The 27,703-nt window shown below is 42.1% G+C and overlaps 1 protein-coding gene across 3 annotated transcripts in view; it reads right to left on the bottom strand.

Moving 5' to 3' along the window:
• The window catches only part of HHATL (hedgehog acyltransferase like), a 109,075-nt gene that overhangs the window by 69,365 nt on the left and 12,007 nt on the right, over positions 1-27,703 (bottom strand). For all 3 annotated transcript variants that reach the window (XM_030189901.1, XM_030189902.1, XM_030189900.1), the window contains one exon: positions 9,735-9,887. In XM_030189901.1, coding sequence (XP_030045761.1) covers positions 9,735-9,840 — 106 coding nt within the window. In that variant the 5' untranslated portion in view covers positions 9,841-9,887. The remainder of the gene's footprint in view (positions 1-9,734; positions 9,888-27,703) is intronic.

Here is a 27,703-nt window from a genome sequence, read left to right as displayed (position 1 = left end):
GTACCTGAATATTGGAGTTTAGTTACTCTTATTGCAGTTTTCTTTGATATTGAAAAATGGCAGACCATGATGGAGATCAGCTGTTTGGGGCACAGAGTATGGGGCCAATTGATACTACTAATCCTTTGGCTTTATTTTCCAAAATAGCAAGTAATGGTTGCCCCTGCCCCCTGGGAATGCCAGCATGAGTGTAATTTGTCTTACTACAGCTTAGTAGATAAGCCCCTAAAGAAGCAAAATTATAACTGGTGCCAAAGTTACTTGTGTAGATGCAGCGTGCTGAGCATAAATTCTATAATGGCATCTAAATGCGAAGATTCCATTACAAAATACTAGCATAAATTGGTATATACCATCTACAATTAAGCACGGCCACTTATGCCATGTCAATAGTAAGCATAAATGTGGTACTTTAGTGTACAACTTACATTTTTTAATTTATTTGTAGCATTTGTATCCCACATTTTTCCCACCAATTTGCAGGCTCAATGTGGCTTACATTTGCCGTAGTGGCGATTGGCATTTCCGGCTAACAGAATTACAAATGGTATTGCATTAAGGTGCATACATACATGGCAAAGAAGAATATATTATGATAATGCATATAGGTTCCTGAGTGATAGATTGGATTGTAACATATGTTAGGTCATCAATTATAGATAAGTCGTTTTCGGCATAATGATTAAAGTGGTACTGCATTAAGGTGCTTATATACATGGTAAAGAAGAATAAGTTATGGTATTCTTCTTTACCATGTATGTATGTACATACGTAACTTACAGAATATTGTAAGTAGGAGACCTGCTTTTCTTCCGCCATGCTCTGCCCATGTGTATGCTGCCTTGCATATACACACTAGGGACAAGATTCAGGGGTCCTTTTACTAAGGTGCACTGAAAAATGGCTTGCGGTAGTGTAGACGCCGGATTTGGGCATGCACCAATCCATTTTTCAGTGCACCTGTAAAAAAGGCCTTTTTAAAATTTTTTACCGAAAATGGACGTGCAGCAAAATCAAAATTACTGCATGTCCATTTTGGGTCTGCGACCTTATCATCAGCCATTGACTTAGTGGTAAAGTCTCACACTGTAACCAGGCGGGTAATGACCTACGCGCGTCCGAAAATAAAAATTGTTCGGCCGCGCATATCGGATGCACGCCAAAAATGAAATTACCGCAAGAGCCAGGCAATAGCCGGGCGGTAAACTCCATTTTGGCGCGCATTGGGTGCACATAGACGCTTACGCAGTTTAGTAAAAGGGCCCCAAGATTCAGTAAACGGCGTCTAAATTTGGGTCCTGAAAAGAGTGTGTGCTAGTGCTGTTCTATAAATGGTTCTTTAGTTTGATATCTTGAGAGCATTTGACACAGCGGATCATAATATTTTGATGTAAAGGATGAGTGAAAATCTGGTGCTGTTTATAAATGGATTGAAGATTTTTTGAGAAATAGATTGTATTGTGTTAGGAATAACAACAATTTTTTATTTACTTGGCAGACAGACTTTGGTGTCCCACAGGGTTCATCATTGTCTCTGATTCTGTTCAATGCGTTTATGAGCTCTTTGGGTTCAGTTTTGGATGTATCGGGTTATTGCTGTTGTTCATATGCAGATGACATTTTTCTCTTGATCCCAGTTATATCAGATTTTTCCGCATTACAAATTTGCGTTTCTGATTGTATTGCTCTGATTCACTCAGAGGCTAATTCTTATCATTTGAAACTAAGTGCTGCTAAGACTAAGCTGCTTTATTTTTGTAATGATGTTTCTTTAGTTCCTTGTGCGGGACTACAGCTTCTGGAGAACAGTTGCAGTTAGAAAAAAAATCTTCTAAGGTTATGGCAATTATTTTGGATACAAAATTGACGATGGATCTACAAATAAGTTATCTAAGTAAGAAAATATATAGTTTTAAATAACGACAACAATTAGATCTCTGTTTTTTACTAAACATTTTCACATGTTAGTTCAGGCTGTTGTGCTGGCTCATTTGGATTACTGTAGCATTTCGTATGGTGGATTAAGTTTAAAATTAATTGACAAGGTGCAGTTATTGATTTATGGCTGTTCGTGTTTTGATCATTCAACACCATTACTTAGAAAGCTACATTGGTTATCAGTCACTGCCCAGATAGGTTTTAAGACTGCCTGTACTGTATTTAGTATACTACAGGAATTTATTTATTTTTTAAATTTATAGACCACCTAAAAGTAGGTGGTTTCTAATAAAATATTCATAATCTATTACACATTATAGCACAAAACAATACACAGCAGAACATATTACAACAAAGTCCCCACAATATCAGAAAAATAATTTTAAAAAACACAGCTACAAAAAGCTTAGGGGTATGCTTACTAAGGTGCGTTAGTGTTTTTAACGCGCCTTTAAAGTTAAGGTGCGTTAAATGCTAACACACCTATACATTTCTATGGGCACGTTAGTGTTTAACATATGTTAACCATTAACGCACGTTAACCACACTAACGTACCTATAGCGAACCTTAGTAAACATAGGTATTAGTCCTCAATAATTTTTTAAACTGCACAAGACTATCTGAAAGTCAAAACTGTACAGGGAGAGTGTTCCATTTTGAAATTCTTGCCAACACAAATGCAGGAGCCCATGTGTCAGCATAATGTAAACGCTCTCTCTCATCTGTTTACAGTCACATGACAGTCTCTGATCTTAATACCCATCTTGGCTGGTAGATGGACAAAGCTCACTTCAAATAATATGGTGCAGCAGCATTCAACATCTGGTATACAATCATCCCTTAAAGTGTATTCTTTGTTGTACTGGTAACCAGTGCAACTGCTTAAGCACTGGAGAAACATGAGAGAACTTTGATAGTCCCACTAAAACTCAATCACATTCTGGATTACTTGCAAGGCTCTTATACTTGATAGCTTATCCAGGTCCTCGAGAACATTCTCGTTTCTATTCTGCTCTGCTGTTGGGGTTTCCATCTGTTAAGAAAGTTTGCTATAAGACAGTGGCGTAGCCACAGGTGGGCTGGGGTGGGCCAGGGCCCACCTACATAGGGCTCAGGCCCACCCAACACTAATACACATTTAGCAGTAGCTGGTGGGGATCCCAATCTCTGCCAGCTGAAGACTTCCCCCTGATGGTAACGAAAATGCTACTCTCCATGATACCGGCACCTGCACATTCTCAGTTTTCAGCACCTGCCTGCTGCAGACTGCCAAGGTGGAGAGAAGCATTTTTCCACCAGCTGAGATATTTTTTTGGTGGGGTGGAGAACACTTGGTGCCCACCTACTTCTTGCCTAGCCCCACCCAAAATCTGCTGTCTGGCTACGCCCCTGCTATAAGAGAATTCATGAGGGCTCCTTTTCCTTCCAGGCCACAAAATTGTGGAATTCTGTACCTGTACAAATTTGTGTGATATCTGGTTATTTATCACTTCATAAGGGACTGAAAACTCTCTCTTTAGCAAACATCTAAATGAATTAACTCTGTGTCTTCTTAACTTCTCAGTATTGGCTTTGAACTTTGTAACCCGCTTACATTCTTTATTGATATTAGCTGGATATAAATACCTGAATTAGATAGATATTCTAGGAGCTCTGTGGGGCCTTTTTTCCTTCTCAAATATAGAGTGGTGTTCATTTCCTGGCCTGGCCACTGCTGCTTCTCCTGTTCAGCAGCAGCGGCAGCCGCAACCACAAAAAAAATAAATAAAAAAAGCAAGCGTGGGGCCGCAGCAGCTTTCAGGCATGGGCTGTCGGCTCTGCAGCCACTGTCTCTCTGCCCCTGGAGGAGCAGGAAGTTGACATTGACTTCCTGCTCCACTTCGGGGACAGAGAGAGGAGCGGCTGCAGAGCTAATAGCCCATGCCTGAAGGCTGCTGCAGCCCCGTGCTTGCTTTTAAAATTTTTTTAGTTTGTTAGCTCTTTTTTTTTGTTGCGGCCGCTGCTGCTGCTCAACAGGAGAAGCAGCTGTGGCCAGGAAACAAATATCGGGTGGAAGGGGGAGCGGGAGGCAGGAGGTAGAATGCCATGGAGAGAGTGAGAAGATAGGGAGAGAAGGAGGGGACATGGAGAAGGACTGGAGAAAGAAAGAAGCTGCTGAAGATAAGGATGGGGAGAAAGGGGGAATTCTGGCTTACCATAATGTTCCATCTTAAATACAAAATAAATAGACTTTACACGATCTAGACAAGGCCGAACTCTTGTCACTTTACTGTTTAACCCCACTGCTATTAAAGAAAGCTACACAATACGCACTATCAATCTATTTCCTAAATTGAAGATGACATCTCAATAGTCAATGACCTAACTTATGCTACAACTCATTTTATCACTTAGAAACCTCTATTCAATACCATAATGCAATCCTCTGTAAAATGTATGTATGCACCTTGATGCAAAATCATTGGTATGCAATACCACAATGTATTCCTCTTTACCATGTATGTATACACCTAAATGTATTACCATTTGAAATTCTGTACCTGGAAATGGCAATCGCCATCACGGCATAATGTAAGCCACATTGAGCCTGCAAATAGGTGGGAAAATGTGGGATACAAATGCTACAAATAAATAAAATAAATAAATAAGAGCAGAAAGAGGGAAGATGCTGGAAGGAAGGGTAGGGAGAGAAACAGGAGAGACATGATGAATGGAAAAAGGTGGAAAGAGAGACACTGGATGGAAAGAAGGGGATAGAGAGAGAGACACTGGATGGAAGGATCGGGGGTAGATGGATGGAAGGATAAGGAGAGAAAGAGGGAAGATGGACGGAAAGATGGGGAGAGAAAGACATTGGACAGAAGGATATGGAGAGAAAGAGGGAAGATGCTGGACAGAAGGATAGGGAGAGAAAGAAAGGAGATGGATGAAAGGATACAGAGAGAAAGGGGAGAAACAGAGGGGACACTGAACAGAAAAGGGTACAAAAATAGAGAGACACACTAGATGGAAGGATCAGGAAAGAGGGTAGATGGGTGGAAGGATGGGGAGAGAAAGAGGGAAGACACTGGATGGAAAGGTAGGGAGAAAAAGAGAGGAGATGCTGGATGGAAGGATGCAGAAAGAAAAAGGGAAGACACTGGAAGGATAGGGAGAGAAAGAGGGGATGCACTGGAAGGATAAGGAGAGAAAGAGGGGAGCTGCTGGATGGAAAGAGGAAGAGGACAGAATAAAGACTGGAGAATAACAGGAAAGGGCATGGGGAGAACAAGGGTGAGGAAAAGATAAAAAGCCATAGGTAGATGAAGTAAAAAGAAGGAAATTAAAGAATGGATAGTAAGAATTAAAGCTGGACAGAGAGAAACAGAGAGAGGGGGGCAGAAAAATATTGAAGAAAACAAAGAAAAAAGGAGAGAAAATGACAAATGGCCAAGAAACCCTGGCAAGAGAGTTAAGAGAAGATAAAGGAAAGCAGAATCAGGAGAGTGGGAGCAACACAATTAGAAAAAGTAAAATGGCCAGACAACAAAGGTCGAGAAAATAAATTTTTAATTTAGGATAAAGTAATGTGGTAGCTGTGTTAATAAAGTTTAATAAATGCAAATAAACCACAAAATAGAAAATAAGATGATACCTTCACTGATTTTAAAACATTTTTGATTAGCTTTCAGAGACCAACACTTTCTTCCTCAGGTCAAGAGAGGATACCATAACAGCATTATACTGACCTGAGGCAGGAGGTTTTGGCTTCTGAAAGCTAATTGAAAAGGGTATTAGGCTATTAAATAAAATATTTTCTGAAATGGCTGTGGGTTTGAGATGTGCTAGAGGGTGGAGCCATGTAAGTGGGTGGAGCCAATGCAAAGTGGGGTGGGGCTGGGGGGCATGTACTAAAATCTTCCTCTCAAAAATTGGGACCCCTTGGCAGCTCTGAAATACGGACTTAGGCTAGTATTCTATGACGGCAACTGCATGTGCAATTGCCATTATAGCTCATCTAATGTTAGGTACCAGGATGATGCTATAAAGAATTACCTGCATAGTGCTGAAACTGTTCAGTTATTTAGTGACACTATCCAGGTATGTTCCACTGAAATATCCAAGTTTTATCCAGGTAGGTTCTGCTCCTGCCCAGATAATTAACGGTTGACAAATACTAGTGAGGTATTGAGAGGGAGTTATCTTTAACTGATTTTGACAGGTGCCAAGCCCACTTCCAGGTTGTCAGCCAAACAAAGCTGAAAATCTGCCTTGGCCCTGCCCACTCATTACCCCTTTTGATGACATCACCAGATGTGATGTCATTGCCCCACAGGAAGTGATGTTATAACTCTGCCAGATCACACCCCTTTTTCAAGATGGTGAGTAGTGGTTGCAGAAATCCAAGATGGTGGTGCACATAGGGACACTTCTTGTTTCACACTACTTGCTGCCATCTTGAATGGGTCACATGACAGGAAGTGACATCAAATGCCCCCTCTGACACCGCCCCTATAGTCCTGGAGGAGCATGTGGAGTTCGTTTCATCCCTGTCCTTAAAACCATTTTTTAAAAATTCTGATTACTCCCTCCTCACCTGTTTGCTTTTTTTTTCAGCTAAAATGTTCATTTCACAGATACAAGGACATCACCTCCCTCCTTCTCCCAAGCCCCTGTGTCAGACAGGTGTTTTTTTGACTCTCAAGAAGTCAAGGCTTCTCTAACAGAAGACCTAGATATCGCCCAGAACATACCTATGACTGATAATGCCACAGATTTGACAGAAGACACATTCAGAGATGGCATCAATGACACAGAATTGTATAAAATGGCTGAGGATGCTGAAATCATGCATCTTCTAAACCAGGCAGAGGAGTTGTCTGTCTCAGTTTCACAGGTATGAATGTAGTATTTTTTTTTCTTTCAGACAAAATATGATCTGGGGTATACCTTGTGATTGCTAAATGCTGTTAAAAAAAACAGACTGTCAATATTCTGTTGTAGTAAACTACGAAAGGCATAGAGACGCTGTGCAGCCACAGCCAGTCAACATCACATTTATGTGCTGCTTGTATTGCTGTCAATATGTGCCCAAGGTATACAGAGACTTTGCAAATTGGCCAGTAGGCCTGAGGATATACGAGACATGAGATGGTGGCACAGTATCAGCCTTTTTAAGCAACCGAGGATCCATGCTCTTTACCAGAAATGGGTCTTCAACTCACTCATACGAATAATGGTTTACTGCATTATACATCATTGTTGGTCCCTGGCTGTTGCTAAAGACCGAGAAACCACAAAAGTGGGACCGAGAAACCACAAAAGTGGAAAGAATACCAAGATCTCACGGGAAAATGCTTAACAGGAAACAACTGTAGGAACTGGATCAGACACTTCAGAAACAGACCCAGGAACGCTCAATATGAAATTGAAGCTTTTATTGACGACTCTTAATAACGACCCGGTACCATGTTTCGGCACAAACGTCTTTGCCTCAGGAGTCTACGTGAACATAAATAATAAACAAAAAAATAACCCATTCAATTTAATATAAAAAAATTGTTACAATTCACAACATGACATAAATAAGCATAAGGAAGGTATATCATAGGGGAGAAGTGGTTGATGTCCACATACAATGTAATATAACCACTAAACATTAAAAAAAGGGTATTTGATATACAGTGTAATATAGGGGATGTTGATGTCAACATTCAAGGTAATGTAACCACTAAATATTAGAAAAGGATATTGTTGATAACATAAAAGGTAACATTAAGAAAAAATATATAAAAACATGACATAAATAAGCATTAATGTACACAATGAGATTTAATTATAAGTAGCTAAAATATAAAGACTATGAAAACAATAGAATGAAGGAATAACTAACCTTGGATAAATTTTATTTTTGTTACATTTGTACCCCATGCTTTCCCACTCATGGCAGGCTCAATGCAGCTTACATGGGCAATGGAGGGTTGTGACTTGCCCAGAGTCACAAGGAGCTGCCTGTGCCTGAAGTGGGAATCGAACTCAGTTCCTCAGTTCCCCAGGACCAAAGTCCACCACCCTAACCACTAGGCCACTCCTCCACTGTACTTGACAATCACAATTGGACAATAGGAATATATGGGCGTCTCTAGTATTACTGTGCGCTAAAAACGCTAGCACACCTTATTAATCAGGGCCCTTGATTTGTCAAAATTCATTATGTTATCAATAATATCCTTTTTTAATGTTTAGCAGTTATATTACATTGTATGTTGACATCAACCACTTGTTCCGTATGATACACCTTCCTTATGTTTATTTATGCTTATCATATCATGCTGTGAATTGTACAGGACACCGTAAAAGCGGAGGACCGTGTATCACTACGTAGGAAGAAACCAGCAGAAGGAGTAGTGAAGGTAGTAGGGCTTTTGCAGTGTCCCATCTTTGTAGCCCTGCTACCTCCACTACTCCGTCTGCTGGCATGCTGTGAATTGTAACAATTTTTTATATTACATTGAATGTTTTTTTTTACTATTTATGTTCACGTAGACTCCTGAGGCAGGGATGTTTGTGCCGAAACATGGTAGCATGTCGAGTCATCATTAAGAGTGATCAATAAAAGCTTCAATTTCATATTAAGCGTTCCTGGGTCTGTTTTTGAAGTGTCTGATCCAGTTCCCACTGTTGTTTCCTGTTGCAAAAGACTGTCACAGTTGTGCACTGGATGGTAAGGGCTAAGCCAGCACACATGCCTGAGATGGCACCGTGAAGTAAAAGCACAGAAACTACAGGTGCTTTGCGAGAGACTGTGCTTGGAGCGTATTCTAGGTGTCATTCAGATAAGCCAGGTATAAAATGGAAATACTGATGGTTTTTAATGAAACTATTAACACCTGCCATGAGTGGGAAAGCGCAGGGTACAAATGTAACAAAATAAAATAAAATCATTGACCTCACTGAAAGTGTAAAAACAGAGCCTGATCCTTTTGAAAAGCTAGATAGTATGACAAACTGTTTGAAGGCGCGAGATTTTATAAATCATGTCCATTGTATTATACTTGAAAGAAAACTTGATTCCTTTTACAAAAAAGTCTGTAGTTCTTAATATGTTTGTATCTGTTTGGGACTGTTGAACAGACAATGACCAGAAGTGTAGATTATGGCCTCCTCAGGCTATAATCGTTGAATGAAAGGTATGAAAAGGCAGTAGTAACTGATGTATCATTTATCATTGTAATAATAAAAATCATAAACACAGCATCACATGTGTTCTTATAAAACTGTGTAAAAGGTTCAGGGCCTTTGTTTTTTTGCTTCTATTTGAGAACTTCTGGTCACAATTGACCTTTTGGACAGTGGTCCTAAAATGTGTGGTGTTGGTGGGGTATGAGAGGGTGGCACATAGGAGGGGGCTCTCTTCATTTGTCCAATCATATGCCTTATAGATAGGTTTAACCAGAAATACCCTCCTAAACAGGATACTATAGCCCAGGTCTTGTGACAGAAGGAATAGTACAGTAGAAAAGTATAAGGTAAAGGAAAGAGGTGGGTGATGGACCATGGGCTCCAGAGACTGGAGAGATACAATCTTGATTTTAAAAGTGTTTATTGAGTCTTTTATCAATAAACACTTTTTAAATCAAGATTGAAGTATCTGGAACCCATGGTCCACCACCCACCTCTTTCCTTTACCTGTGTATTCCCTGGGGCCATAGAGTTCCCCGTGTACACGGATTCCTTAATTACAGTATACTGTTATGTTGTGGCATAGAAATGCATTTGTGATACACCCTCTGGAAGAGTTTTTCACACTACCTACCTCTAGATGCCACAAAGATGTCATTCAAAGAGTAAACTAGAGCACAAGTCAAGATCAGAGCGTAGAATCCCAACTCATAGGGAGGTAAAGCCGCTTTAACACCCATACTGGTAGATTAGCACCACAAAACACAAATCCGTAGGGAATTCAAACCTGTTAAAACAAAAAACAAGGAAGTTACACAGCTGCACAGAACAGGCAGAGTCCAATATTTACTTTTCCCTAAAATAAAAATATCACGCAGAGTTAAAAAAAACTTTTTGTTGTTGCACATTTTCATATTTTTCTAGTATTAGTGCAATTTCCACATTAGTGGAGGAGTGGCCTAGTGGACTTTGGTCCTGGGGAACTGAGGAACTGCGTTCGATTCCCACTTCAGGCACTCTGGGCAAGTCACTTAACCCGCCATTGCCCCATGTAAGCCGCATTGAGCCTGCCATGAGAGGGAAAGCGCGGGGTACAAATGTAACAAAAAAAAAAAAACTAATGAATTTATCAATGCTGAGGTGGTAGTTTGACAGCACTGTGGAGCCTAAAGATTTCCACTCATGCACAGAATACAAAGAGCACAGACCATAGCACTGCAAATTTCCCTCCCACTGCTTTGCCAACACGTCCCAGCCCTGCTATGGAGGCACCTAACTTGTGCTGGATTTAAACTAGCTGACTTTGAGGTGAAAGGCTTTGAAAGCATGTGGAGATCCAAAGAGCCATCCAAGCCCTTACAAATACATTCATAAACTGCATCAGTGGCGTAGCCAAGGGTGGGCTGGGGTGGGCCCAGGCCCACCCACTTTAGGTTCAGGCCCACCAAGTAGCAGCACACCTATAATGTGGCTGGCAGGGACCCCAAGCCCCATCAACCAAAAACTCCCAATAACTGTTTGCTGCCGGTGAAAACCTGCTATTTAAAAGGTATACGGGGGAGAGGGGATGTATGAAAGACCATATGGCATGCAGGCGAGAGAGGAAGAAACCAAATCACTTTTAGGAAAAGGCGGAGTGCTGCCCACCCACCTTGGGTCCAGGCCCACCCAAACTTGGGTGTCTGGCTACGCCCCTGAACTGCATCCCTAATAACGGAGCATTTTTCTATTGTCTTACTAGAGAAACACTGACATTAGCTCTCTAACCCAAAATGTTCAATATCGTAACAGAGCCAGTCAAGAAAATTGTGCAGCACACGCTCAAGGGACATAAGCATAAGGGACTAGATTCAATGTTATGGCTGACAGGTTTTTTTCTCAGCAGCTCTGCAACAGCTCTGATCCCTTGAGAAAGCACTAACGAAACGGAAGCCTGTTGGGGTCCAGCAACCTTGCAGATTGTGCAGGTAAGTGACCGCTTCTTGCCTGCCATTTTTGATGATGTAAATGCTTAATTTACAATAGACTGAAAAAATTGAAGAAAAAATACACCTTTATGTATATAAAATCGTCACATTACAATATAAAGGTGGGGGGTTTTGTCGATGATTATACGAGTCACAAAAAGGGCTTCGCCCACATTTGAGTGCAGATCACAAAGAAATTATGACCCTATGACAATATGAGACTTTTCTTCTTACACCTCATATCCATTTGAAAGTGAACCAACAGTCTATTGTTCTAATTTGAAGTTCATTACTTTTCCTTTAGTAGATTGTAGTCGTGCCATTATTTTGGTTAGCAGTTTCATAAATTCAATAACTGGCACCCAAATTTGGGTACCGAAAAAAATAAGCGCTAAGCACTATTCTATAAATGGTGCTCCGAGTTGGGTGCAATTTAGAGAATTGGGCTCATTTTCGAAAGAGGACGTCCATCTTTCGACATAAATCGGAAGATGGACATCCTTCTCCCAGGGACGTCCAAAATTGGTATAATCGAAACCTGATTTAGGACTTCCTCAACTGCACTCCATTGCAAGGGGGCGTGTCAGAAGCGTAGCGAAGGCGGGACTTAGGCGTGCCTAACACTTAGACATCTTTGACCCATAATCGAAAAAAACAAGGACGTCCCTGATGAACACTTGGACGTTTTCACCTGGACCTGTTTTTCTTATGACTAAGGCACAAAAAGGTGCCTGAAATGACCAGATCACCACTGGGGAGAATTGGGGATGACCTCCCGTTACTCCCCCAGTGGTCACTAACCCCCTCCCACCCTCAAAAAACATCTTTCAAAATATGTCGTGCCAGCCTCAGATGTCATACTCAGGTCCATAACAGCGTATGCAGATCCCTGGAGCAGTTTTAGTGAGTACTGCAGTGCACTTCAGACTGGCGTACCCAGGACTATACCCCCCCTACCTGTTACATTTGTGGAGGGAACAGCGAGCTCTCCAAAACCCACCACAAACTCACTGTACCCATATACAGTATAGGTGCCCCCCTTCACCCGTAAGGGCTATGGTAGTGGTGTACAGTGGGTTTTGGGGGGCTCAGCACACAAGGTGAGGGAGCTATGTTCCTGGGAGCATTTTATGAAGTCCACTGCAGTGCCCCCTAGGGTGCCTGGTTGGCGTCCTGGCATGTCAGGGGGGCCAGTGCACTACAAATGCTGGCTCCTCCCACACCCAAATGGCTTGCATTTGGATGTTTTTGACATGGACGTCTTTGGTTTTGAAAATCGCCAAGTCAGAAACGTCCACGTCTAGGGACGTCCATGTCTAGGGACGTCCAAATTTAAGGATTTGGACGTCTCCGACAGTATTTTCGAAACAAAAGATGGACGTCCATCTTGTTTCAAAAATATGGGTTTCCCCACCCCTGGATTTTGCCATTTTGCAAGGACGTCCAAATCGCAACTTTGACGTCCCTTTCGAAAATGCCCCTCCACAGCACTTAGTGCTAAGATCTGTGCCCAATTTTGGGCAGGAGGATTTATATCAACTGAAACCTGGTCTAAATTCTCACACCTGAATTAGGTGTGGATCTACCATATTCTCGAACACGGCATGCAAATTCTAGGAATGCCCCTGACCCACCCATGCCCCTTCCATGGCCACACCCCTTTTCAGATCTGTGATTAAAAATGTGTGCGCGCATCTTTATAGCATACAGACTAGGAAAATGTGCACATAAATTCAAATGGATGCCAATTAGTGCCAATAATTGATTGTTAGTGCCCAATTATGGGTGCTAATTGGCTCATTAAATTAGATTGCACGTGTAAATTTGGGTGCACTATTTTAAGGGCCATATATAGAATTAGGGGGGTAGTGTGGAAAAATTTAATTACAGCTTAGAAAAAAAAACCTTGTTTCATCAGTTTGCTTCATTTCTTTGAAGGTGTGAATAAACATATAGATAAATGTGAGCTAGCTGGTAGATGTAGTGTATCTAGATTTCAGAAAGCTTTTGACAAAGTTCCTCATGAGAGACTCCTGAGAAAATTAGAGAGTCCTGGGATAGGAGGCAAGGTTCTGTTGTGGATTAGAAATTGGTTATTGGACATAAAGCAGAGGGTAGGATTAAATGGTCATTTCTCTCAATGGAGGAGGGTGAATAGTGGAGTGCCACAGTGATCTGTACTGGGACTGGTGCTATTTAACAGATTTATAAATGATCTGGAAAACAGAATGACGAGTGAGATGATTAAATTTGCAGATGACGTAAAAATATTCAAAGTTGTCAAAACACATGAGAAATGTGAAAAATTGCAGGAAGACTTTAAGAAATTGGAAGATGGGCATCTAAATGGACATGAAATTTAATGTGGAGAAATGCAACGTAATGCACATAGGGAAGAATAATCCTTATCATAGTTACCTGATGTTAGTGTCCAGCTTGGGGATCAGCACCCAAGAAAAAGAACTAAGTGACATTGTAGACAATACGCTGAAATCTTTTGCCCAGTGTGCAGTGGCAGTCAAAAAAGCAAACAGGATGCTAGGAATTCTTAGGAAAGGGATGGTAAATAAGACTGAGAATACTATAATGCATCTGTATCACTCCATGGTGCAACCTCAACTTGAGTATTCAGTTCTGGTCGCCGTATCTCAAAAAAAGATATAACAGAACTAGAAAAGGTTCAAAGAAGAGTGACCAAAATGATAAAGGGGATGGAACTCCTCTCATATGAGAAAAGATTAAAGAGGTTAGGGCTCTTTAGCTTGGAAAAGAGATGGCTGAGGGGGAGATATGACTGACGTCTACAAAATCCTGAGTGGTGTAAAATGAGTAGATGTGAATCTTAGTCTTTCAAAAAAGTACAAAGACTAGGGGACACTCAGTGAAATTACAAGGAAATACTTTTAAAACAAATACGTGGAAATATTTTTTCACTCAATGAATATTTAAGCTCTGGAACTGTTTGCCGGAGGATGTAGTAACAGCGGTTAGCGTATTTGGGTTTGGACAAGCTCCTGGAGAAAAAGTCTATAGTCTGCTACTGAGACACATAAGGGGAAGCCACTGCTTGCCCCAGGATTGGTAGCATGGAATGTTGGTACTATTTGGGTATCTGTCAGGTACTTGTGACCTGGATTGACCACTGTTGGAAACAGGATATTGGACTAGATGGACCATTGGTCTGACCCAGTATGTCTATTCTTATGTTCTCTTTGATCCATTCCTTGAGAAGAATTGTATTTATTTATTTGCTCCATTTAAATCCCGCCTTTTGTCTGATAGGGCTTATTCTTGTCACAACCACAGCCAGCTTGGCAGAAGAGCTGGGTTGGATTACAAGGTTAGTTATCTTACTTCACGGGCCAGCTGGGGATACCATGGAGGAAGTGCCAACAACTTCTGGGGTGGAGGAAAGGAGTGCCAGCCATTGCAGAACAGTGACATCTGGTACTTAGACTTAAGGTCCATTTTACCTGGGTCCTGGAAGGAGCCATATCTAGGGCCCCCCGACCAAAGTGTTGCTGTAAAGGTTAGGCTCAATCAGAGGGTGGAATTTAAGAAAAAAACCCTGGGGAGTTGTGAATAAGGCCTATGGTGCCATAAATGTCTAGAAGCTAGCTCCAAATTAGGTAGAAACCACGAGAGAACCACGAGGAACCTATTAGGCCATTTACAATACATATTGACACAAATCTTGTGCCAAAACAATTACCATCAACAGTTGTGATCACTGCCGGGGATAGATGAAATCTAGGCCTTTGTCATCTAATATGAGAAATTTAGAAGAATTTTGCCCAGTTCAGGAGATAATATCTTCAAACGTATATAGCCATGGCTCAGGCAATGCAGAGAAGAACTACCGAAATGATGCATATTCTGTACCACAAAACTCTATGAGATGAAACTTAGGAACCTAAACACGTACACCCTAAGACAGAAAAGAGTGGAGGAGATATGACAAAGGTATGCAGATACCTCAGAACCTTTTTTCAGTGACAAGGAAATCCTAGAGCAAGAGGCTTTAACAGGATAGACTCAGGGGTAACACAAGAAACATCTTCAACAGAATCAAAAACAGTAACGAAAATCAAGGCGATATTTGATAAGCAGAGAGAGTCCTTATTTAAGGAATGAAGGGAAAGACAGATTAGGTCCTTATCAGCCATCATATCCTTTGCTTCCTTGATATAATCGTACATGTAGAATGCAATTTCAGCTTGGCATTTAGAAATTTAAAGCATGTGGGAGGTAATTTCTGTCTTTATGCGAAGGTCACACAGGCACTTGTTTTTAGTCTCTTTTATAAAGACACAGCGTCTTTATAAAATACTACAGGTAAAGCAAAGGAATCACACCTAAAGCAAAATATATCTGTGCATGCTTGGGAGCAGGCATAAATGTTAGCATGTAAGTGCTAAATTTAGAATTGTAATGGATGACATTAGTGTAGTGTAATCTGGGTTCTGTGGATGGAGTTTGAGTGCTGACATAAATAGTACTTTATCTTTAAAAATGGAAGTAAAAAATGCTGGCACCATCGTGCCAGGGGAGAAGTAGTTGTACCGGTAATCTAGTGCTTAAAAATTCAAGTGTGTAGTAGTTTCTTTGTAAAAGTTAGGTTACTTGAGGGTGGAAGGTTTAAGTTGGAGAATGTATGTGTGACCTTTGTGTTCTAGAGAACGATCCCTGAAACTGTTGGGGCAAAACATGAATCATGTCAGATAATCTATCCCCAACCAGAGGAGTATTTTTTAAATTATAAATGAAACTGTTTTAACTGATAATATTAGAGAAGAGTATAAAGATTATTTTTCACAGTTGAAGGATTTATGATCTGTATGGCCAATGACGAGGCGAATGTATAATTCTTGCGGCATAGAAATTCACAGAACTCACAAGTGTCACCGCTGAGGTCAGCAGATAAAATTATTTAAACATTGTGGAAGTCTTTTTGCAGTTATTATATTATATATATATATATTTTTTTAATTATATTTGTACCCCGCGCTTTCCCACTCATGGCAGGCTCAATGCGGCTTACATGGGTCAATGGAGGGTTAAGTGACTTGCCCAGAGTCACAAGGAGCTGCCTGTGCCTGAAGTGGGAATCGAACTCAGTTCCTCAGGACCAAAGTCCACCACCCTAACCACTAGGCGACTCCTCCACTCTATGATGAATGTTGCCATTGTGTTTATAAAATGTGTGTGTAAATCATGACTCCACTCAAACTGCCTCAGACATGCCTTCTTGTCACCATGTTTATTTTACTAGTATAACCCCTGAGATAATTATATAAAAGCCCTTGTACACACACACACAAAAAGTTTCTAAAGTTGCCTCCACACTGTAAGAATTAATTGTGCTTATTTTTAGCGTTGTAAAAGAACAGAACTCTTTGTAAGGTGTTATATACATGCCAAATGCCATGCAATGAGACTCTTCAGGCCAAAATCTCTGCTTTAGAAAAGCCTTGCACTGGAAGGCGATCAAAGAGCAAGCAAGCAGATACAAGAATGCATGGGAAAACATAAAAGAGAAACCCCTTACAGCCAAAATAGAAACACTACAGAAAGAACAGAGCAATAGAACTGTGCTGAAATACAGAGAAAAGAATTACAGCTATAGTATAAAGAATATAGAATAAAGGACCCTATTTCGCCCATCTTATTCCTATTGCAAAACTCTTTTGGCAATAGAGAATCAAGACATTTATTAAAATGCATCTTTCCTCAAGTGATCAAGTTGCCAGGAGGAAGACTTTAGGGCAGCCCTGGTGTTTGCCACTCCCTGTCTGATACATTTTGGCACCCATAGTTGTAATCTGAAATAAATACAGGGAGCTTACAAATATCGCAATGCATTGGGATACAAATGAAAAAACCCCAGGAAAAGCCCAAATTCTCATGTCAAAAAAACTGAGCCTTTGGTAGCTCTGAAAATGGAATCTGCTTTTTATCTGTGCCCGTCTCAGGGTCAGCCTTAGCCATTAAACAGGGGGCTAGTGTTGCAGCTTCTAGAGGATGGCAAAGAGCAAGACAACAGGTCTTAACCACAGTGTGTATTCAATAGCCTACTGTATATACTTGGATAAATAACTTTTGGAAAGCACCTCCTCGATTTTCTTTCCTTCACACCATATGCTTTTCTGACAGCAGGTGGAGACTGAGAACTACTGAATTATGACAATCGCTCTTTCTCAGTCTCCGGCAGCTGGTAGGTGAGATGTTTTGTGCTGTTTGGTTAGTTAGGTGGGCTGAGGTAAATTGCTTTTCTGTGTGCAAGGAGAAATTTGAAATAAATAAGGGGCCTTGATTTGAGGTTCTTAGTGGTTTATCTGTGCCTTGGGATTTTACAGCTGGGGGTTCCTGAGTCCCTCGCCCTGTCCTCCCTCCCTCTCCTCACTGTTTCTTCTGGAGAGGTGAGTCCTTGTGCCTCAGTTCCTCTCCCTGGTTCTGGAAGGGTGTCCTTGAGTGCCCTTGTGGTGAGCGTCCCACTGGCAGACCAAAAAAAAAAACGATCTTAAAAGTGACAACAGAACACAGTGTGTCTGCTGTCTAGTCAAGTTATTTCTAAAGGGCTCCTTGGGATTCAGAGTTGAGTGGGGAGAAGAAGAATATTTTGCCTGGGTGTGAGCCCATGTACTTGCCTTAGCATGTGAGAACCTTTTGGTATACAGTAGTAAATTTAGCTGGGTGTCGGAGCCTATCAGGCTTATTTTCGAAAGGGATCGCCGGTGATCTTCCAACACAAATCGGGAGATCGTTGGCGATCTCTCAATCCCGGCCAAATCGGTATTATCGAAAGCCGATTTTGTCTGGCCCCAACTGCTTTTTCGTTACGGCGCCGGCCAACCTTCAAGGGGGCTTATTGGTAGGGTAGCAAAGGTGGGAAGGGGGGCAGAGTGGGGCGGGGTTACGAGATGGCCGGCTTCACCTTATTATGAAAAAAAAACCCTGCCGGCTCGAACGATTATTTCGCCGGGCGGACTTGGTCCATGTATTTTTAGGACCAAGTCCCAAAAAAGAGCCCCAACTGACTAGATGACCACCGGAGGGAAGCGGGAATCAACTCCCCTTACTCCCCAAGTGGTCACCAACCCCCTCCCATACACACAAAAAAAAATTAAAACATTTTTTGCCAGCCTGTATGCCAGCCTCAAATATCATCCCCAGCTCCCGGCCAGCAGTATGCAGGTCCCTGGAGCAGTTTTTAGTGGGTGCAGTGCACTTCAGGCAGGTGGACCCAGGCCCATCCCCCCTACTTGTGGTGGTTAATGTTGAGGCCTCCAAAAAACCCCAAAACCCACTGTACCCACATGTAGGTGCCCCCCTTCACACCTTAGGGCTATGGTAATGGTGTAGACTTGTCGGCAGTGAGTTTTGGGGGGGATTTGGGGGGCTCAGCACACAAGGGAAAGGTGCTATGCACCTGGAAGCTAATTTTGTTTTTTTTTTTTAAAGATTTTTTAAGTGCCCCCTAGAGTGCCCGGTTGGTGTCCTGGCATGTCAGGGGGGCCAGTGCACTACAAATGCTGGCTCCTCCCACGGCCAAATGCCTTGCATTTCACCGGGTTTGAGATGGCCAGGTCCGGTTTCCATTATAGCTGAAAATCGGAGCCAGCCATCTCATCTAAACCCGGCGATCCTATTCTAAATCCGGCGAGCGATTTGGCTGGTGCCAAGCGTATTTTGAAAATACGCTTGGCTCCGCCCACTTACGGCGCCGGGCCCGAAGATGGCCAGCCATCAATTTCACCGGCGCCGTTCAATTATTCCCCTCTATGTCAGCAGAATGCAGGTAATATTTTTTGAGCTGTGACTTTTACTGTTCTGCCAAAGCACCAAGTGTTTTTGCCCCAATTGTCTATGAAGTTTTTCCACAGCCATTGTAGCTTCAAAAGGCGGACATTTCTATGGGTCAGAAAAATGATTGCCCTCAGTCTACCTTGGCTGAGGTACTGCCCATTCCAGGTACGGGAGACACGGCTGGAAATGCCGCCATTTTCTCTGCAGCTGCCTTGTAGTGTCAGCAAAGGGCCCACCGGTTCTCTTACTGCTGAATTCTGAAGAGCTGTCTAGAGGTTCACAGGAGACGATCAGAATGCACATTGCACCAAACACTTCTTTATCGGAGATGGATCTGAGAGCTGCTGTGTATCGGCCTGGCACAAGAGCCTGAAGCCCTTCTCTACTCTGTTATTTTAACACTGCCTATATTTATTTATTTATTAGGATTTATTTACTGCCTTTTTGAAGGAATTCATTCAAGGTGGTGTACAGTATGTGGGGTGGTTTAAAGTAAAGGGACTTAAGCAAAACATGGTCCATGTCGGGACCCAGGACACTTTAAGCTAAGTTTAAACTTTATACTTCAATTCTTGATCTTACTGCACAATAGCACAAAATGGTTTGATTAAAAATATATAAAAATTCTAATATAGAGATGTGCTATGACCTTACGTACTTAGTTAAGATCTATTGGTCTGTGTCAGTCCATTGAAAGTTTATGAGCACTTTCTTCACTAATTTTTAGTAGAGTTTATTTTATAAGAAACATTTGGGTTTTGGGATTTTACCATATGTGTGTGACTTGGATTGTCCCAAACACAATTATAGTGTGGTTTAGTATTCTCCATTAGTAACGGTATATTACATAATCTGACATCTGATTTTCTTGTTTCAGGTCATAGATGTATCTGCTGTCTATTTTGCTGTATAAGCCCCCCCCCCCCGAGGAACAGTTTGTGCAATTGCTAGACTATTGCAACTTCCTACTATACGGAACTAAAAAAAAAATCAACTTCGTAAACTACAATCGGTTCAAAACACATCAGTCTGGCTAATTTATTCACTGAAAAAACATGACCACATCTCCCATCTTTACCTAGAACTACACTGGCTCCCTGTGGAGGCAAGAATTCAGTTCAAGTTACCATGCACAATACTCAAAATCCTTACGGGAGACTGTCCTAGTTATCTGATCATGTTCATAAATTTTACCAATAATAACAGAACGAGAAGATACAAAACCAATTCCCCCACACATTCCCCTCCCGAAAAGGAGTAAAGTGAGCCAGTGTCTATGCACAACTGGTGGCTTACCAAGCCCCCAAAATCTGGAAGGACTTGGGGCTAAGCCTACACAACCCACACAAGTATACACTATTCAGAAAAGAAGTAAAAATGGCCCTCTTCAAAAAACATTCGTGCGCTGTTATTCTGCGCTCAGGTACTGAATCCGACGGCAAATGGAACCATTTTGTAAATCCCGAGGGACTGTCTCAGTATTTCTTTAATCCTTTGTAAACTGCTTAAAACTTTATTGGTACAAGCGGTCTAGAAATCCAAATAAAGACAAAGCAGTTTAGTCTTCTTCTGAGGTATTTTCTCCCAAGTTTGTTCTTCTGTTACAGTGTGCTTTTTCTTTAAAGAGGGGTGCTGTGCAGCTCGCTGTGGAAAAATATACCTTGCCTCACTAAGGTGAATGTTCTGGTGTCAGCTGTTACTACAGAGGTTCCAGCAGAGGGCAGAGCTGCATTGAAAGACCCTCAAGATCATTGCATGGAGGCTTTTTTGAAGCAAGCATTTGAATTTTCTGCCCTGGCTCTTCAGGCAGCTGTTTGTTTGTGGTGGTTATTTATTAGGATTTATTTACTGCCTTTTTGAAGGAATTCACTCAAGGCGGTGTACAGTAAGAATAGATCAAACATGAGCAATAGGCAATTAGAGCAGTAAAAATATTCGAACAACAATACAAAGTATGGCATGGTATACTACTAACAATGTCAACACAAAATGTAATAGAACATTATAATTGATAGTGAAGGGTAAAGTAAAGATGTAACATATATAGGTAAGAAAGTAGGAAGAGTTAGAAAGTAAGGTGATTGATTTAAAGAAAGTTGCACATGAGGTCAGAGAGATGGTTAAATATGATCTCAGCTAGGTTAGGAGCGGATAAGCATGTTCTGCTGCAGTATATGTAGCCCGAGTCACTCCTTGTGTGTGTGAGACTAACAAGTTAGTTACTTCTTCCATTAAAGGCCTGGTTGAAGAGCCAAGCCTTCATCTGCTTCCTGAACTAGAGATAGTCTTGTGCTAAGCACAGCCTTTCAGGCAGTGCATTCCAGAGTGTGGGGCTACTCCGGAGAAGGCTCGCTTGCGGGTATCACATCGTGTAATGTCTTTTGGAAAGGGTGTGGTTAGTGAAAGTCCTTGGGAGAACCGTGGAGGGGCATAATCGAAAGGGGCGCCCAAGTTTTCCTGAGGATGTCCCAGCGAAGGGGCGGGGAAACCCGTATTATTGAAACAAGATGGGCGTCCATCTTTCATTTTGATAATACGGTTGGGGATGCCCAAATTGCGAAATTTAGGTCGACCTTAGAGATGGTCGCCCCCGATTTTCGGCAATAATGGAAACCAAGGACGCCCATCTCAGAAACAACCAAATCCAAGCCCTTTGGTCATGGGAGGAGCCAGCATTCATAGTTCACTGGTCCCCCTGACATGCCAAGACACCAACCGGTGGGAGGTCATCCCTGACTCCCTGTGATGGTCATCTGGTCAGTTTGGGCACCTTTTTGAGGCTTGGTCATAACAAAAAATGGACCAAGTAAAGTCGCCCAAGTGCTCATCAGGGACACCCTTCTTTTTTCCATTATCAGTCGAGGATGCCCATGTGTTAGGCACGCCCCAGTCCCGCCTTCACTATGCTTCTGACACGCCCCCATGAACTTTGGTCATCCCTGCAACAGAAAGCAGTTGAGGACGCCCAAAATCGGCTTCCGATTATGCCGATTTGGGTGACCCTGTGAGAAGGACGCCCATCTCCCGATTTGTGTCGAAAGATGGGCACCCTTCTCTTTCGAAAATAAGCCTGTTAGTGTCCTTGGTGGTGTGTGGAGGATCATCCTATTTTTCAGGTTCTCAGGGCCATTTCCTTTCAGGGCCTTGAAGATCAGAGATAGAGTTTTAAATTTAGCCCTGTATTGTACTATTAGCCAATGAAGGTTTTGTAAAAATGGTGTGATGTGATCACGTCGCTTGCAACCTTTTATGAGCCTTGCTGCTGCATTCTGAATCAACTGGAGCTGGTGCAGGCCTTTTGTAGTCAGACCATTGTATTGTGCATGCAGTAATCCAGTCTTGATGTTATCATGGCATGTACAACTGGGATAAAATTTACCTTCTCAATGTAAGGAGGGAGGCAGCATAGCTGTCGTAAATAGTAGAAGCAGTTCTTGAAGGTTGCTTGGATTTGGGGACTCAGAGTAAGTGTTGAATCTAACTGTATTCCAAGGTTCCTGACTTGTGATTTGAGGGGGAGTTTGTACTTCCCAAAAGGGATTTTGATGTCAGGTATGTATCCACCTGTGTTAGGGACCCAGAGAAGCTGGGTTCAGGCAAAGTTTGTCGTGTTTAGCCCATTCTTGCTCCATCTCTACCTATTTTCAAATCTATGCTGAAAACTCACCTTTTCACTGCTGCTTTTGGCTCCTAGCCACTACTCATTTGCCTCCCCTTGTTCCTTCTCCTCACCCAGTACTTGCCCTTATTGTCTTGTCTGTCTGTATTACTTTTAATTGTAAGCTCTATTGAGCAGGGACTGTCTCTCTGTGTCAGGTGTTCAGCGCTGCGTGCGTCTGCTAGCGCTATACAAATGCTAATAATAATGTTAGACAGGTAATCAGTTTATTCAAGGATGTAGGTTAAGTCTGGTTCAGTGGGTATGAGTAGCTGCACATCATCCGCGTAGATGTAGAACTGAGTGTCCATTGACCAAATCAGCTCAGCTAGTGGCTTGAGGTAGATATTGAACAGAATAGGTGACAGTATCGATCCTTGTGGTACCCCGCAGGTCAGTGTCCATGGTGGTGATGAGTTGCTGCCAAACATTATGGATTGTTGCCTGTCTGATAGAGAGGATCTGAACCAGGCAAGTACTGGTCAATTGATACCTGTTTCTGTCAGTCGTGCTACCATGATATCATGATCCACAGTGTCAAAAGCTGCTGAGAAGTCAAGCAGTACTAACATCGAGGTGACTTCCTTGTCTCAGTTTCTGTGAAGATCATCTAGTAGGGATACGAGGACCATTTCTCTACCATAACCAGGTCTGAATCCAGATTGACATGGATCTAGTCTATTTCTCTTTTCTAGCCCATTAAGTTGAACACAGACTGTTTGTTCTATGAGTTTCCTTAGAAACGGGGTGTTGGATACTGGCTTGTAACTTTCAAGTTTGTCTTGGTCAAGGTTGTTTTTCTTCAGCAGAGGGTGGACCACTGCCCTTTTTAATGCTGTTGGTAGCTGCCCATTAGAAAGAGGTGTTCACAATTTTTGTGGCGCCTTCTATAAGGCCCATACTTGCCTGCTGCACTATCTTTAATGGGCAGGGATCAAGGGAGCAGGTAGTTGGTCAAAGGTCTCTTAGGATTTTGTCAAGGCTGACCTCTGTCATTGGATTAAAAGTGTCCCATCTATCTCTGTCAGGAGAGGGCGAGTTTGTGCACCCCTAGTTGACTGGTTGGGGACTGGGTGGGATTGCCTGTAAATCCTGGTGGAGACTATTTTGTTGGCAAAGTATGCAGCAAAATCATTGCAGTTCAGTTTAGACTGGGCAGGTTGGTTCTGTTGTGGGGGCTGCAGTAAACTGTTTACTATACTGAACAACTGCATGGTTGAATTGGCTGTTTGTGCAATGCATTGAGAGAAATACTGTTTTTTGGTTGCTGTTAAGGCTTGGCAGTACTTTGCCATGAGCTTCCTACAGTTTAGTCTGTCTTCATCCAGGTGAGATTTGTGCCATCTCCTTTCCAGTTTTTGTCCTTCACATTTAAGGATCCGAAGTTCTGGAGAAAACCAAGGTGAGCGTTTGTGAGTGGGGCATAAGACCTTTTTTAGTGGTGCTGTTTTCTCTAAGATCTTGGCTAAGTGTGTATTCCAGATGTCAACTTGTTCTGACACTGTTGTTGTCTTTTCATCCACATGTGGATAGTCCAAGGCCTTTCGGAAATTCTCAGCATCAGCCTTTTTTGTCTCTGATCTCCTTCCAAACTCTGGGAGGTGCCATTTGTTTCAGGTGGTCATTTAGGGAGAATTTAATTAGAAAATGGTCTGTGATAGGAGTATTACTTCAATACTGTTATCCCAGAATTCTGGGATATCCACCCCTTTGTAGAATACCAGGTCTAGTATGTGACCCTTTTTGTGGGTTGGAGAATTGATCACATGTGTAAATCCTAGTGCTGTCATCATGTCCAGGAAGGCAGCTGTGGTGGTATCTGGGATTTTGATGTGTAGATTGAAGTCTCCCATGATCACCAGCCTAGGGTAATTCAGGGTCACTTGAGTAATCAAGTCCAGGAGTTCTTGCACCGATGATGTGTTGTTACGAGGTGCTCTGTAAACCATGAGCAGCCAGATTGGTTTCTTCTCTTGAAGTTGGATTAAAAGAGATTCTGATTCATGTAGCTGGGGGATGGACATTCTGCGTAGTTTGATTGTATCCCAAATCAAGACTGCTACCCCTCCACCCCATCTTCCTGGTCTTGGTTAATGTTGGACGTTGAAACCTGTTGGGCATAGTTCAGCCAGTGGTAAAACCACCACTTTCATCTAGCCAGGTTTCACTTATTTTAAGTACTGTGATGTAGGTGGTTGACCTCTTGCACTTTTGCCTTCTCTTTGGTTGGTGGGGATGAAATAAACCCTCTTTTTTGTTACACTCTTGGTTTCAGTTATCTACAGTAAGTTTCTTGTTTACTTATTTATAATAAATGGTTGGAAATTAAGAGACAAATGTGGCTCATTTTCAAAAGAGAAAAACATCTAAAAAGTGGCATAAAGCAACATTTGGACGTTTTTCTCGCAAAAACATCCAAATCAACATTTTTGAAAACTATTTTTAGACGTCTTTCTATGACGTCCATCAGAAGTCCGTCCAAATCTCAAGGAGGCGTTTCAGGGATGTGTTCAAGGCAGGACTTGGGCGTTCCTAAGGCTTAGACGCTTTTCAGCCATAATGGAACAAAACAAAAACGTCCAGGACTAAAACTTAGACGTTTTGAGCTAGACATGTTTTTATTACAAATAAGGCACAAAAGGGTGCCCTAACTGACCAGATGACCACTGGAGGGAATCGGGAATGACCTCCCCTTATTCCCCCAGTGGTCACTAACCCCCTCCCACCCCCCAAAAATGTGATGAAAAACATTACTTGCCAGTCTCTGTGCCACCCTCAGATGTTATACTCGGGTCCATCAGAATAGCATGCAGGTACCTGGAGTAGTCTAGTAGTGGGTGCAGTGCACTGCAGACAGGTGAACCCAGCCTCCTACCTCTCCCTACCTGTTATAATTGTGGAGGAAACTGTGGGCCCTCCAAAACTCACCAGAAACCCACTGTACCCACATATAAGTACATCAGTAATGCCACACTGGGAAAAGACCAAGGGTTCATCGAGCCCAGCATCCTGTCCACGACAGCAGCCAATCCAGGCCAAGGGCACCTGGCAAGCTTCCCAAACGTACAAACATTCTATACATGTTATTCCTGGAATTGTGGATTTTTCCCAAGTCCATTTAGTAGTGGTTTATGGACTTGTCCTTTAGGAAACCGTCTAACCCCTTTTTAAACTCTGCTAAGCTAACTGCCTTCACCACGTTCTCCAGCAACGAATTCCAGAGTTTAATTATGTGTTGGGTGAAGAAAAACTTTTCTCCGATTTGTTTTAAATTTACTACACTGTAGTTTCATTGCATGCCCCCTAGTCCTAGTATTTTTGGAAAGCGTGAACAGACCTGTTCCATTCCACTCATTATTTTATATACCTCTATCATGTCTCCCCTCAGCTGTCTCTTCTCCAAGCTGAAAAGCCCTAGCCTCCTTAGTCTTTCTTCATAGGGAAGTCGTCCCATCCCCGCTATCATTTTAGTCGCCCTTCGCTGCACCTTTTCCAATTCTACTATATCTTTCTCGAGATGCGGCGACCAGAATTGAACACAATACTCAACGTGCAGTCGCACCATGGGGCGATACAACGGCATTATAACATCCTCACACCTGTTTTCCATACCTTTCCTAATAATACCCAACATTCTATTCGCTTTCCTAGCCGCAGCAGCACACTGAGCAGAAGCTTTCAGTGTATTATTGACGACATCACCCAGATCCCTTTCTTGGTCCGTAACTCCTAACCTGGAACCTTGCATGACATAGCTATAATTCAGGTTCTTTTTTCCCCACATGCATCACCTTGCACTTGCTCACATTAAACGTCATCTGCCATTTAGCCACCCAGTCTCCCAGTCTCGTAAGGTCCTCTTGTAATTTTTCACAATCCTGTCGCGAGTTAACGAATTTGAATAGTCATCAGCAAATTTAATTACCTCGCTGGTTACTCCCATCTCTAAATCATTTATAAATATATTAAAAAGCAGCGGTCCTAGAGGAACCCCACTAACTACCCTTCTCCATTGTGAATACTGCCCATTTAACCCCACTCTCTTGTTTCCTATCCTTCAACCTGTTTTTAATCCACAATAGGACATTTCCTCCTATCCCATGACCCTCCAATTTCCTCTTTAGCCTTTCATGAGGTACCTTGTCAAACGCCTTTTGAAAATCCAGATACACAATATTAACCGGCTCCCCTTTGTCCACATGTTTGTTTACTCCTTCAAAGAATTGAAGTAAATTGGTCACGCAAGATTTCCCACACAAAAACCGTGCTGACTTGGTCTCAGTAATCCATGTCCTTGGATGTGCTCCCTTCACCCATAAGGTACCGTAGTAGTGTACAGTTGGGGGTAGTGGGTTTTGGGGGGCTCAGCAGACAAAGTAAAGGAACAATGGTGAGATGTGTACCTGGGAGCATTTTATGAAGTCCACTGCAGTGCCCCCTAGGGTGCCCTAATGCTGTCCTGGGATGTCAGGGGGATCAATCTACTAAACATTCTGGCTCCTCCTACGTCCCAATGGCTTGACTTTGGACGTTATTTTTCCAAAATGGACCAAAAAACAAAATGTTCAAATCACAAAACGTCCAAATCATTTTCGGAAAAAAAAATATAGATGTTTTTCTTTTTTGAAAATGACCTTCTTTCCTACTTGGATTTTGGATGTTTTTGGCAAAAAGTCCAAAGTCGAACTTAGACATCATATCGAAAATGCCCCTCCATGTCTTCTTCTTGGATAATGAACTGGTTTAGCTCACGCATTATAAGAACAGTATAGAAGCAAGGGGATATTCCAGTACCAGCTTGATTGACACCATTATACGTAAGAGAATGCAACTGCTGAAAGCATTTGTTCCCATTGCACATTACAGTTTATTAAACTATAGTGGCATGTCTCTTTAGGTTCAGACACTTTATTAGTAGTCTCCACTGTTCTTTCAGAAGATGAAAATATTGAACTAGGATTTGGGTGAAATTTTATGTAATTCTTACTTTCAAGATCATTGTTTCTTTGGTCAGGTTTACAGGAGAAATGTATCTAGTTAGGAGAAAGCACAGTGTTATCAAAGGGGATGGTGTCTAAGTGTTTATATATCACCCAGTCGATATTCAGCATTGTTTAAACAGGCCAGGAACGGCTCCTAGCCAGTTAAATAGCACTTAAACCGGCTATCTGC

The sequence above is a fragment of the Microcaecilia unicolor genome, chromosome 1 (assembly GCF_901765095.1).
Source record: "Microcaecilia unicolor chromosome 1, aMicUni1.1, whole genome shotgun sequence".
NCBI lineage: Eukaryota > Metazoa > Chordata > Amphibia > Gymnophiona > Siphonopidae > Microcaecilia > Microcaecilia unicolor.
The sequence above is the reverse complement of the archived record's forward strand: the minus strand, read 5'-3'. Positions and strand labels throughout refer to the sequence as shown.